General features: G+C 40.1%; 1 protein-coding gene across 1 annotated transcript in view; it reads left to right on the plus strand.

Moving 5' to 3' along the window:
• The window catches only part of WDR1 (WD repeat domain 1), a 220473-nt gene that overhangs the window by 80512 nt on the left and 125352 nt on the right, over window positions 1–14609 (plus strand). The window contains exon 6 of the mRNA XM_069202820.1: window positions 12490–12567. Coding sequence (XP_069058921.1) covers window positions 12490–12567 — 78 coding nt within the window. The remainder of the gene's footprint in view (window positions 1–12489; window positions 12568–14609) is intronic.

Consider the following 14609-nt stretch of genomic DNA (forward strand, 5'->3'; position numbering starts at 1 on the left):
CTGAGACATATCTTTCCCAAGAGAGTGCAGATGCTTTTCTAGTCTGTTGATATTGATCAGGAACAGAAAGGGAGCCATGATGCATTCCTGTCGGACACAGACACATAGATTTAATTTTCAGGGAGATTTTGTCATTTGACCCATAGTGAGTCCTTGGTGAGGTATCCCAATGCATTCATTTTAGCACTCACAGTGCCCTTCTAACCTCCATAACCACCCACAGACTAGACACCACAGTGCATGCTTGGTTAAATCAACATGGCAGCGTGCTCCTCGAGGGTTTCTGTGCCACCAGCATAGATGAAATTGAGGTGCAGAATGAGTTAAATGCTTCAAAGATGACACGTGGGTCTTCGTGATTTGTGGGTATTACTTGCTGATCAGTTGTTATGAAGTTACTCACAATTGTATCTTTATTAACTTTATACCACTTGACTCATAACCCTTTATTTAGTGTTGTTTTTTTTTTTTTCATTTTTTTTTTTTTTTACCCTTGATCTGTTTAGCATTGCCTTTCAAGTTTAATTAAATGGAAGCAAAAGGCGGATTATGATTTTGCATGCAATTTGCTATTACATTGAACTTTCAACAAGGATGGAGCAAGATCAGGTGACAATAGGATGAAATTGATCATAGTAGTTTCCACTACCCTTGTATGTGGGGGCTTATTTCTTGCTTAACAAGTCAGCATGACAAGCAAAAACTAAACTCCTGGACCAAAAGATTCTATTTAGCGCAACACCATATAGTACGTGTTTAAAATGAGTCATCTCGTCTCTCATTGAATCTAATATGCCGCATGCAGGTGTGTTGCCTAAGCTGCAAAAGTGATTAATAATATCTCCTGCCCACAAGAATATAATATTTTTTATGCTCTTTCTTGGAAATTGCTCAGTGAGATACCAAGTTCATTGATTATTTGTGGCCATCTTTTATCAAAAATGTTAACTAAAATTAATCAACATTGTCACAGGCTTAAGGTAACCTAAATAACAATTATTGATGAAAAGTATAAATATTTTGAGAAGCAATGAAGTTACAATCTTAACTGAAATCCTCGTACCCAACTCTCCTTTTGCCCTGCAGGCAGTTGAAGGAGTTCTGGGTTTTGTCGAGTGTCATGGCTATCTAGGCAGAAGACATCTCTATGCCAAGTCTCTTGGCATCAAAGTATGTCATGTTCATTTATGTGTGGTAGCCAGTCAAGGATGGACAATTTCGATCGAATTCCAGCAGTGTTCCAGAAGAATAACCTAATGCTCTCAAATGTTGAGAAACCCAAATCAGATGGGCAGGCCACTATAGTTTGTGGTTGAAATTGTCACAGTGAATGATGCAAGTTCGGTATGCAGGGACCGGGGATGACTATTTTATCCAGTCAATCTGGCTGTTCCGCTTAGTCAGGAACCTCATAAGAATTACTTGTCGTGAATATATGAGGTTCGAGAGTTGTCATTCTTATTAATATTCAAAGCACAGAGCAAATTGAAAGCCGTGCCAACTGGTCCTTAAAAGTATCCATGTATATGTGCCTTATTTGTGCCAGATTGTAGACTAATGGATGCAAGCTATGTCTGTTGGCAACTGGAGGTAGTCCTTGCATGCAGGGCTGGTAGATATTGTATCGTAGTTGGTTATTTGCAGCTGGGCTTAATGCACATTATGGTGTCTACTTGCATACTTACTGGAGGTGATGGGTTGGTGGTAATCATTTGAGAATCTTGAGCCTTTTTTGCAGAAAGTTCCAGTTTCTCTGGTCATGATGGATAAGCAGAGGCACTGTCTGAAGCCTTTCTTGGACTTTGTAGATGCTTTCAGTTATGTGTTTACTTAGTCTTCCAAATTTTATTTTATGTAGAACTTCGGTGCAGAAGCCCTTGAGAGATTATTTCACCTTTTCAAAATATTTCGTGCAATGTTTCTTTTCTCTATTTTCCAGAGCAGTCATGTTTCCCCCCCCCCCCCATTTTTTTTTTTTCTTTCAGTTCTTGAGCCTTGCTTTTTGCGGCAGTCTGTAGGATTAACTGTTATTTTATCCTCTGATTGACTCTTTCCCAGCTTGCATTTATGTCTTGGCTTCTTCAATTCCTCTCCATTGAGAAATAATTAGTTACAATGTTTAGTTATTTCGCTCACAGTGTCATGTTTTGTAGGGAATAGTTGTATTTTTTTTTTTGTTATATGAACTCCATTTTGGTTTCCACCTTGTCTGGTCCCAGTGATTTTACTAGCACTTACATTCACTATTGTACTAAGTCCTGGTTCAAGTTTTAAACCTGCACCATGTTTGGTAAATGTTGCGACAGCCTCTATGCAGCACTTATCCTCCTCTCTTCCAACCCAGTTTAATTGTTAATAGCTCCTGTCATAGTCGTCAAATAGTTGGTAATAGAGGCATATGTAAAGTCTGGGTTACGTTCGTCACATATAAAGATGTTATTTTCAGCTTACCCACAGCTAGCAGAGTGGCTTCAGTGAGTAATAATTTATTCCGATATGCCTATCTATGTCTGTGTGTGTGGCCCAACTCAGCCTCTTGAGGACACAGATGGGGCCTGTTCGCGCTGTGGGATGCCAGAAAGTGCTATTAGCGGAGTATCCATGTTGGGACAGAGAAGTCCTTATGATAGATGTGTACCCCTACCCTGTGTGTCCAACTGTGCTATTGTCTGGATCCCTAATGCTGAATTTTTTTGTCATAGGCAATCCTCAGTCATGCATGTGTGCCAGGACATAGGCCTGTCTCATGGACTGCAGTTGGACGAGGAGTGGTGTCCAAAACGCTACCCTCATAGTGGTGGAAGGCTACTCCCTTTACCAGGAGTTAAGCAGCACATGTGTGGTGGTGGTAGCATACCGTGTAGTATTGAGTATTGGTGAACAGGACCTCTTTGCTTTGTGTCACTGGAGTGAGGACTACAGACTCACTCACCTTTTTAGGGTCGAGCCCGAGCAAGTGCTCTGGACCATGTTGTAATCTCTGTTGGCTTCTAACCACCCCCATGTCACACCCGTCACTTTCATTAGTTCGTGGGCTTGCCTTTTTAAAATCGATTGGTTCCATTTGTGAAAGGCATGCATAAGTGAAGCCTTTTCCGGTGTTTAGCCCTCCTCAGGTGCACCAGTAAACTACTGAAAACATACGAGGCTCTTTGTTTTCAGCTGGTTTCTGGACTACTTTATCTTTTCCTGCGCAGCGCGGTCTCGCTGGGCAAAAGTCGAGCGCTTTGCATCACATCGACCCTGTTGCATGGATAATTGCACTTTTGCTGGTTACATGGATAATTGCACTTTTGCCAATAAGTTTCACTGCGAGCGAACTTCTGTTTTCTGTTCTGTGTCCCCTTCACTCTCATGCAGCTGTAACATGAGAAAACGCGGGACCCGTTGCATTGCAAATGCTTGTTAAGTTCTGTTATGCTTAGCCCACCATTTGATCTTCATCAGGTATATGTGGAGTGCAGCACAGAAGTACTAATTATGCACTAGTTTTATCTATTTGGGAAGGGTACAGTCCAGGTTTGGAGCAGTACTGTGTAGTACAAGTGGGGTTAGTGCACGTGCTAAGCGTATGTAGGCTTGTGAGGAATACATAACATGAAAGATGTAGTACCTTGCAATGCGTGCGTAATGAAAGCATGTGCTGAATGTATATGTGCTTGCCTGAAGTACAATACATGAAGGTTGAAGGGGTGTGCAGCGCGCTTGTGTGTGTGTGTGTGTGTGTGTGTGTCTGTGCGCATGTGTGTGGTGGCAGTGTATGCTTGTAAATAAAACACCCTGGGTAAAGATAGCAAACGCTTCAGCGCGCAGACTGTGTAGTGAATAATGTGTATATGTAATGGTACAATGCATGGAGGTACTAGTGCTGGACAGTAAGTTTCCTGTGAATGTACACTAATTGTGTCTGTGATGATGGGATGGGGCTGTTAAGGAAATCTTAGAGTATGGATGGTAGGCTGGGATCAACCTTTTGATGCGCAGGGCACTTGTCCTCCAATCTGGCTGCCCCTTTGGGAAGATCTTCTGTCTTAGCACTAGTGCCGGCACCTGCATCACAGCCTCCTCAACCTGCACCTCCATGCGTGGAATTTGAATAGTGACATTTTATGTCTTTTGATCTTCCGAACAAAATGATTGGGGACACCTTGGGTGCCAGGCATCCCACCACCAAACTGGTATATGCAGGACTCTGGGCTTCTGCCTTGACTAACCCTCCATTTTTACCTTCCTCCCTCACATCTTGTTGTTTTGCCTATCTTTAGCCCAGCAAGCCCTTGCTACAGCAACAGTTAAAAATTATCTTTCAGTCTTTTTGCGTTTGCCAGATCAGCCATTGCTTTTCTAGTAACCTGTTGTGGTGTGTTTCTTGAAAGGGTTAACCATAATTTTTCCACCAACACTTGTTGTGGTGCTGCAGAGGGACCTTAATCTGGTTCTCATTTACTAGATGTGCACTCCCTTTGGACAAATGCAGAACTGTCTTTCACACCTGTTGACCATTAAGAACTCATTGCCGTCACATCTACAAGGTGAGTGAGTGAACTCCAAGTCCTCTCTGTCCAACAACCATACATATTGTTCTTCCCAGACAAATTGTTCCTCTTGCAAAATCAATATTCCTGCCAAAGTCAGTTAGGCCCTTGCGCATCAGGCAAGCCATCATCTTACTGACTCTTTGTGCTCCACCTCATCCCTCTAAAGAGGAGGAACGGATGCACAGTGTTGACCCTAAGAGGGCCCTTGATAGTTACTGTGATTGAACCAGAGACCATCATTAAGAGGTTCAACGGTTTGTGAACTTTTCTGGTGGAAAAAAAGAGGAAAGCAGTGCAAAAGCGAACAACATTGCGAAAGATTTTCTTATTTATTAGGATGTCCTGTGGTTGAGCTAATGAGCAACCCCAGTAGGCTTGTGTGCTCGTTCCACTGGGGTGAAGGGTTCTGTGCGGTGTGCCAATCATTGACATCTGCCTGGCTGCTACGTGGGTATCCCTCTACATGCTCACAAACCGCTACTGCCTGATTGACCTAGTACGGTGGGACAGGCATTTTACCTAATCTGTCCATGCAGGATTTTCTGGTCTGAGCCATTCGACAGACACACCACCAGGAGAGGTACTGCTTTGGTGTCTGGTCTCAAGTTAAGGAATCTGCAGCTTGAAGTTTCTATCATAAGAACAAGTTACTTACCTTTGTTAACACCTTTTCTGGTAGAGAACCTAATCATAGATTCCTCACCAACTCACCCTCCTTCCTGTTCTGTGGAATGGACTAATTTCACCATTCGGGAGTTATTGTTAGACTTTCGGTGTAGAGATTCATGTCTGTACTCCCACCACTTAAGGAGGTTGAGCTCCTACGAGTGCATTTCTGAATTAAAGTAGCTATTGGTGACTTCCACTGTTAGTGGAAATCTCCATCACTGTGATGTATATCTAATAATAAGGGAAAGTATAGCGATTTTATTTCTGTATTACAAATATTTTAATGTAAAATATTTGATATTATCCCACAGCTAATGTAGTTGCAAGTTACCTTCCCAGATTAAATTGTAAAATTACCCGCCCTCACTAACACTTGTATTTTGGTAAATTTTCTAGTAAACTTGCTTAAGTTTTGTATTTCATTACTTTAATGCTTTCTATATTTGTAAAAATAAGTTAGTTCATTTTTTATTAAATGTATTAGCAAAATAATAAATCGATATGAACTTAGTTTTTTACTAACAAATACATATGTAATTTAAATGTAGAATTAATTTAACATTAATTGGTATAAGATGTTAGTTTTATAGACTACCACCATTGTTATCTATGGAAGCAAGTTGCTGTTCCAGTGCTTGGCCTACTCCATTGTTGAGCCAGAATACATTGGAGTCTGTCTCGACACTATTAGGGCTGTAGTAAATTTAGAAATTGATTCTGAAAATTACAATGGATTTACTATTTTATTGGTATGTGTTTTGGTAGAATGTTTCTCGTAAACCCCTCCTTATTTTTCCTTTCATCCCAACTATAGTAGTTAATATTCCCCCATTCCTACTACATTTACGTGTGCAGCGATTTTGGCTACCAGGATGGAGATTTCCATATAGAAAATATAGTAGAGGTGGAGCTCTCCTGCAGGTTGTGATTTGCATTTTGCAGTGTGTACTAACTAGTTCCGCTACTGTAGTAAATAGTACAATTGCATTACTATTTGATGTACTTCGAAATGTAGTTTGGGAATCTGGGCCCATTGGTTTCTTTGATCAAAACACTTATTTGGCATGTTCATCAGTAGGATTTGTTGTACTTTTCAGTGTACAAGTTCGAGCACATGAATGATTATAGATCTATCCTTTCTTTTTCTGCACATCCCTCTGTGTATCATTTAATTCTCTTCAAGCTCAATGCAAGAATAGAAAAGCCACGGTCCTTAGGTTTTACTACAGTCTAAGTCCGTCTCCATCCCTTATCATGATGTAGACCTTACCAAGATGTACCTACCATAGGCATGACCTACCTAAAGGTCTGCTTGAACTTTATAAAGTATGATGTCCTGTTCACTTGAGTAGCTGTGCTAAGAATGACTTTATGCTGGGTATTTTATTCTTCCGAGTATTTTCTTTTGGCCAACATTAGCTTTAGGAGCGATGGTCTTTGTTTTTGGAACATACACTCCTAAATAACCCACTTTTGGCTTAAGAAGCAGCAGCGTTCTGAACGTTAGGTTATGAACAAACTGACTAAACTGTTCAGAAGGAAGTCTTTGCTGAATGTCAACTCGTGAATAAACCGAAACAAACTTAATTACCTTCCATATCGGAGTGCAAGTATGCCCCTTGTTTGTCAAGCATAGGGAAGAACATGCTTGGTTCTGGACTAGTGATTGCAGAAAAACCCGGTGTGGTTCTCCCTGTTTTCTAATCTTAGGGTTGTGCGATTGGCCTCATGTTATGCGAATGCTCTTGATGCATTCACCTTAAATATTGCGTGGTGCAGACGATATGGATTTCTAGTGGCTTAACTTTAGAATTCTACTAGTCTTTCTTTCATTTGCAACATTGTTCGTTATGCATTAGCTACCTGATGGCACACATGCTTGTAGGGATGTCCTCCTTGAGTTGCTGAGGCAAAAAAGAGCAGGGCAAAGACTGATTTGTATATGCCTGGGTCCAAACTGGGTTGGTGTGGTGGGCAAAAAAAAAGATGGATTAAACCTAGATCTTCGTGACTTGGTAAGGGGGGAGGGGGCGGTTTGAATGCATTGTTCAGCATTTCGTCCATCATCTATTCTTTTTGCTTTTGTCGCTCTAAGTGGAAAGGGTATGTCCAGATGTGGGTCCTGTGCTCACTGCACCACTGAATGCAAGCTAGCTTGGCTGATAAGGGGAGATAGCCCGAAACCGGTCCCAGGATGCTTGTTTCTGGCCCAGGGAGGAACTGGCTTGGCAGTTCGGCTGGACTGTTCCCATGGAGAGCAGGGTCAAGACTGATTTACGTATGGCTGGGTCCAAACTGGGGTGGTGTGGTAGGCAAATAAACGATGGAATAAACCCAGATCTTTGTGACTCGGGGTGAATGTTTGCATTGTTCAGCATTCCGTCAACCAGATGTTCTTTTTGCACGTGCGTTTCTGAGACAGCTGCTCATTTGTAGAATGTTTTTACCTCAGAAAATCTGATATTTTCATACTTTTTAGTGGAAGCATGTTTTTGTCACTATCCCTAACCGTCCTGGTTTGTCAAATTTGGAATATTGAGCACTGTGCTCCAGTCTTATTAAAAACGTGAGTGTGGAGTTGTCAGTTGAATTCAACTTAATTTTACTACATAAACGTGTAACGTTAAACCAGTGTGCTTCACCCAAATAAGGATTTTCAGTTCTACTACATGTGAATCTCTCATAACATGTTTTCTGTAGCTGGTGGCATGCATATACGTTGAAAATAGAACTGTTACCATGGCAATGAGTTTTATCCATTCTCGCTTTATATGCCAGAGCATTTTCTCTCTATTGGATTTGTGTTTAGCACAGTTGCTACTTCGAGCGCATCATTTGTTTGAAGTGATTAACAGTGGTTCTTAATCTTTTGACTTTTAAGGACCCCCTACTTAATCATTACTGGCAAAAGGCAACTCCCACTGAATTATTATTGACGTTAGGGACCCCCAATGATGTATTACTGGAAGCAGGGGTACCTGGCCTAGGCATTTTCGATGATTTGAACTGTTAAATGATACACAGACAATACAGAAACAAGCATTCATCACACAGATACACAAATGATGAAATGTATTTAATTCACAATCAAATATAACAAACATCAACATTTTAATAGGAAGGTTGGAGTGGTTCAAATTAAGTTTAGGCCACTCATCGTCTATACTCTATTCAGTATGATGCCCTTGCACTGCTCTCACAAATCAATCTGAGGATACTAACTTAATTTTTTGCCTCGAATTTCAAACTTCTTGCCCGTTACAGAACATTTTAAACTTTGAAATTGTACATGTAGCTTCTTTATCGATATACACTTCAATGATTAGTGAGTATTACTTCATTTTCTAAGTTATCGCAGACCTCCTAGGGAGGCTTCCCGGACCCCCAGGGGTCCCCTGACAACAGGTTGGGAATCACTGGATCATAATAATAACCCCAAAATGGAAATACCTGCCATTTGAAATTTCCTTGGTCGTTTACTTATTCCATTGGTCATTTTCCGCAGCTTTCATTTTACATTCATAAATGTAGCTTTCATTCTACATTCATAATTGTGCTGATTAGTCACTATTAAAATATGCTTGAGCTTTCCTGCAAGAATTTTGTCTTCATTTTTCCTAGATCCTTTTTGTATTTTTGAGTTGCACTTTTACCCTCTTTCATTGAGTATCGTTGGCTCACCATTCTTCCTCTCCCTTTAGCCATATGCTCCTAACTTTATCTCTGTTTATCACTTACCTTTCTGGAAAACTAATTTGTGAAATGTTTCTTTATTTATCTGAATGTTCCAAATTGAATGGCGTTCATCAGGTGCTAAGATCTAATTCAGTGAATGAATATGGTCTCTTAATTGAATTCTACAAGATTATTTTTCTTCAAGGCAGTCATACATTTTTTATTTATTTTTTATTTCAACCTCTCCCTTAGACACTGCACTATTGACTTTGGTATTTTCTTTCATACTTTCCCCCAGAAAACGGTGCTGGGATCCTGGTTCCATTTTTATTAGCAAGTGCTTTGTTTTTGTGAAGCCTGTCTGCATGACACCTTATGCCTCCCGATAGAGGTTTTTAGTTTGTGTGGTGGAAGCGATTGGACTTTTATGTACAGACAATTACAATATTAGTCAATTAGTATCAGACATCCCCTGCATTATCCAATATAAAATCACCCCTTATGTACAATGCTTCACTGGTTTTCACCGAGATCATAACTTTATGACAAATACCTATATACCCACACAAACATACACAACTTCCATCCTGCTCCTGCCTTTTTAAATCGAAGGAGCAATTATGTCTAATACTTTAGGGAATTTTAGGCCTTTCCCTAAAATTAGCTACAGTAACTTCTGATAACATAGTCTCCTAAAAGCCTAGATTTAATTTTCAATTAGTGTACATTTAGTGTCTATATACAGTAACTTTATTGCTCCCTTAAGTGCTGCTTAGTATTTGGAGTTTACTTTTGCAAAGTGCTTATTATGTGTATCCGGTTCACAGAATCCAGATTTGGTGAAATATAGGACTCTTACATTTCACATGTAAATGTGGATAGTGTGCCTCAATCACCAAATTGCTACTTGCACAAGTTTGGGGCTAGTGAACTTTTCTCGATAGTGGACGTTTCTTGATAGAGGACCTTGCAGAAGTAGCCGAACACTCTCAAACCTGTGTATTGCTTGTTCGTCGCATAACTATTGGTGTTTCTTAGCCACCAAGAGAGGAGTGTTTTTCTAACTTGGTAAAGACAAAGGAACAACCCAGTTGTTATATTGGGTGTAGCCAATTCATAGGTTTTCATAGGCGAAAATGTTCCCTTTTGGGAAAGTAAAACTAGGTGTGCTGTGCAGTAAGCTTTGATCCCAGTCTGCGTTACTTGATGATTCCACTATAAAAATGTGCACACATGTAAAATGTAGCAATTTGCAGCTAATTATATTGCTCCCAGAATGTTCCAAATATATGTGAATAAATGCATAAATAAGGAAGCAATATTGGCGATTGTTGGCTTTAAAAAATGTTTTACTTGGAAAAAATGTTTTGCTCAACTGTTGTGCAACTTACAGTACCATTTTGCTGAGACATTTAGTAAATTTGTTTGAGGCATGCCAGTGTGTAAATAAATTATTAATAGTGTAGAACAAATGGAAAAAAGCTAAATCAAATAAAATGTACTCTCTTGTAAGCTTTACTCTGTCTCCCCATCACCCTATGTCTCTAGCAATCTATCCTTCATCCCCACTCTCTCATCCCAAACCCATTCTACTACTTTTATCTCCGAAATAACCCTGTGTAAGCTCTTTTATCCTTTACTGCTCCTGGCTCACCCCAAGCCTCTGTTTATTACTATGATCTCCCAAACAACCCTACTAAATTCTCCCTCACTTATCTCACCTTTGACTCATCCAAGACCCCTTCTTCTACTATGATCTGCGTAACCCCTTTCCACAGACTACTCCCTCCTCCATCTCTCCTTTACTCATCCCAAGTTTCATCTTAGTACTATAAACTCTCAGTTAACACTTCTGGATTCTTCCCTCCTCTATCCCTCCATTACTTTAGTCAATCCAACTACCAAACTCACATATCCTTCGCTCAGATTAACTCATACTAATACTGTACTCGTATTTCCCTATAGTAATCCACCACTAATTCCTCTTGGGTTTTGGAGTATCGTGCTACTGGCCAAAAAGCGCTTTGATCCCTCGTCAGGTGTACTAAGCGCTATATATAAATACAATTACGGACAACCCTGGAAAAGTTTTACACCTCCCCGTGTGAGGAGTAAATTTACAATATTTTCCAATAAAGTGACCGATTGGAGATGAGTCACAGATTACTCATAAACATAGTTGTTTATGGGGTGTGCAGACCACAGGGCATTCCAACCCTAAAGCTACTGACTTGCGCCTAATTCCAGCCCCTGTATGTATATTTGCGGAATGGTGGCAAAACCAGAGCCTGATTGTATTATGAGTCCTACCATAATCAGAGAGGCTGCAGTCGAGCTCTAATAAGAGAACACTGCCAAATGTGTCACTTCGCTGTGTGGCAGCAAAAGGAACGAGTGGATTTCATTTTACAGGACAAATATATTTCTGAAACATTCCATTTCTTTGGATAAGTAGATATGTTATAAAACTCCACTCGCCTGATGTGTTCCAAAGTACTCTTGTAATTCTTTGAATCGTTGAAGTGTCAGATGTGCTCTAAATGTAGGAGTAACCTGCCATGAGTAGAATTCCATGTTCTCTACATGGCGTTAATGCATTTAGTACTTATGTCTGTAGGTAATTAAAATACAGTTAATAAAATATGAAGATAATTGACCCAAGTATAATGCAGACTGTTTGTTAATATCATTTCACAGACTTGGCTTGAGATTCTCCCTCGGCATCCTACCCATGCATAACTCCCATCTGCGGGAATTTTTAGTTTCCCTGAACCCTCTGGGGTAGGTCTTGACAGTATAACTTTAGGTAGGTCAGGAGTGTGCACCTCGGCTGCAGCCAGTTCAATGTCTTAGTCAGTGTTCCACAGCTGGACAGCTCATGACCTTCATAACCTGATAACACGTGTGGCATCTTTGGATAAAGCTGCAGCTGGCTTGGCTAAGTGCATTGCCCATGGCCAGCTTCTCAATGCAGCTGAGTCCTCGTGAACGTGCACAGACAGGCTGGCGCTTCTCCACAAACAGCATACAAGTGAGCTGCACCGACTGCCTCCCCCATCTCTGTTTTCATCCACCTCAAGCTTATGCATTCCCATTGGACAACATCCCTTGGCAACAGTCACACCTTAAGACGCCTTTAATAATAGGCGATTATTAAAGCCTGATTGATGTTTACATGACACGTACTTAAGAGTTCCAGGGTGTTTTGAAAGTTGAGTTCACCTTCTACCCACCCTGTCAGACCTGGGCAGTATCACCACCCGATGTTGGTAAATATTAACAAAGAAATACTAGTGCAATATAGTGATTATTTCCATTTGTTCTATCTTTTGCTGGTATCATCGCGTGGATAAGGAGGTGAAGAGAGCCGAGGCAAAATGAGAAAAAGAATGCGTGAGAAATATTGAACACGTTTAGAATGTAGCACGCAAATTGTGCTCATCCCACTGCAGCACAAAAGGCAGTGCGAGTGAGAAATGCAAGTTTGTGCTGCTTTATAGTCTCATCGTTAGAATTTCCTCAAGAATTATTTTTAACAAAGAGCTTTTGTTTTTATTCTCGATCAGATATCTTTAAGTCATACTTTGTTGCCTTCTTATTATTACAGGACCACACCCGCTTTGTGAACTGTGTGAGATTTTCCCCTGATGGGAACAGGTTTGCAACAGCTAGCGCAGATGGCCAGGTAAGAATTATTTATTTTGATTAATCGCTACTGTTCACATATTTTGTTAAAAAACACTCTAATGAACTATACTTTGGATACAGTTTCACAAAATAGTTTGTCAAATTATAAAATTATAGTATTTCAACCTTAGTAGAGGTAAAGTAAGGCATTACAAACACGTTAGAGGAAATGTGGAAATAGAAAAAAATATGAAGGTAATTGAAATGCTTTGTATGTTTGTGAACATGAAATTCAAACTGGACTTTCAAGAGCTTTTCACAAAAGAGGAGCTTCACTGAGGATGGCAGACAGGAATTTTAATTGATTGCAAAAATAAAATAAAGTATGATATCTGACAGGCTGAAGCAGATGAAGGCGGTGCACTGAGGTAGCAATATTGAAGTAAGGTGTTAGCTTTAAACTCTAGACTAGAGCACTGATCACTTGAACTGCAGCATTGTAGCACGTGACGGAGTGGTCTGCTTTCACAGTTCTATATGTCTGAGCAGATTCCTAATGCTTCCTGTCTCAGCATGGAATTATTTGCAAGGTCACCCATATTCATGCTCAAGAGATATTCGATTGTGCCAACGATTCCACGTATAGAATTGCTCATATGGCTCAAAGTATTGTTCTGTTGGGACAAATGTCATAAACCACTGTGCTCCACAGCAAAGTTTGTGTCTGTCATTGACCACTTCCCTGTTGCAATGGATTGGCTCCTATTAAAACTAGTGTTTTAGATTTAGGTTATTTCACGACTGTGGAACTCTTCGGGCGCTTGCCTCACCAACATTTTATAATAGTGACTGGAAACAGAATGGTTAGATCAATAAGATGTTAGAAGTTCACGTTTTCCTCTTGTTAACGAATTTGCTTATTTTAAGACCACGACGAAAGACTGATCTATCGAATTAATCCCCAGTTTTTCTTCTTGAATTAAGATATCTCCAGTTCAGGGTCGTGCAAGCAGAAAGGCCTTACCAGAAGGGTCCCATAGTTATCAAGCTGTTGGAGCTTAAAATGATTAAAAGCTGAAAAAAAAAAATCGTCCAGGTAAACAAAGGCTAAAAAAAAAGCAAAGCTTCAAATTCCACCGAATAGACTTTTTGTACTTAATAGATTACTGACCAACGACCTTTAGATAACAATTCCAAATCACTAATAGATTGGTGCAGTGTTTTTGTAGGTTACTTTCAAAATAAGATACAATAAATTAAATCAATGAACTCTGCCCGAATTTTCCCTTTCACCCTCCCACATGATGAAGTTGTATACGTAGTGACATTAGGTTTGTAGCTGGCTGATTTTCCTGACATCATCTGGAGGCACTGTGTTTTAATTAGGTCATTTAGCAAGTGCCCTATTTGTCCTTCAAAACGTATCAAAGAAGGCCATGAAGTACAAGCTCCTTTATATTAGGGAGATAAAAACTGCGAATTTAGAGCAGGTTTGATTCTCTGCTCATTTAGAAATGCTTGTGTCACTCAGTTAGTACAAAAAAACTTTATTGTAGGTATGGTGGGCCCTAAGAAGTACCTAGCAATCTTAAGTGGTCCCCCTGCTATTGAAGGTATCGGAAAAAGGCAGCCACTAACCAACTTCAGTTGTCACTGGATCTGGAAATTGAATTTTAGAACCATGTCGACGACAGCCAACTGGTGGTTCCGTCTTACCTATGATCTGCCCAAGGACTGTAAGAGAATGGTCAAAGTTTTTGCCAGAGTCAAAGAATGGACGGCCAAAAGCTGTCCCACTTTCATAAAACAAAAATAGAATTTCTTGTGCTTAAAAAGGAAGGCCTTCAAGTGTATGTCTTTCAAGATGGGTGAAAAAACATTCCATAAAGTAATTACCCCAAAGGATTATTTAATTTGTATATGAAGTTATTTTAAATAGCATATGTGTCCATAGTAGTGTTCCGAAGTCATGAATCTGGCAGTTCTGTGACATCGGACCTGCTTTGAAGGGGTGTCCGACTGCAGAGCCAGTTGATATTGCACCTCAATAATACAGTGGTTCCCCACCTCTAGTTACAGTAAGAGTTTGAACGATGGAGC

Source organism: Pleurodeles waltl, chromosome 1_2, assembly GCF_031143425.1.
Source record: "Pleurodeles waltl isolate 20211129_DDA chromosome 1_2, aPleWal1.hap1.20221129, whole genome shotgun sequence".
NCBI lineage: Eukaryota > Metazoa > Chordata > Amphibia > Caudata > Salamandridae > Pleurodeles > Pleurodeles waltl.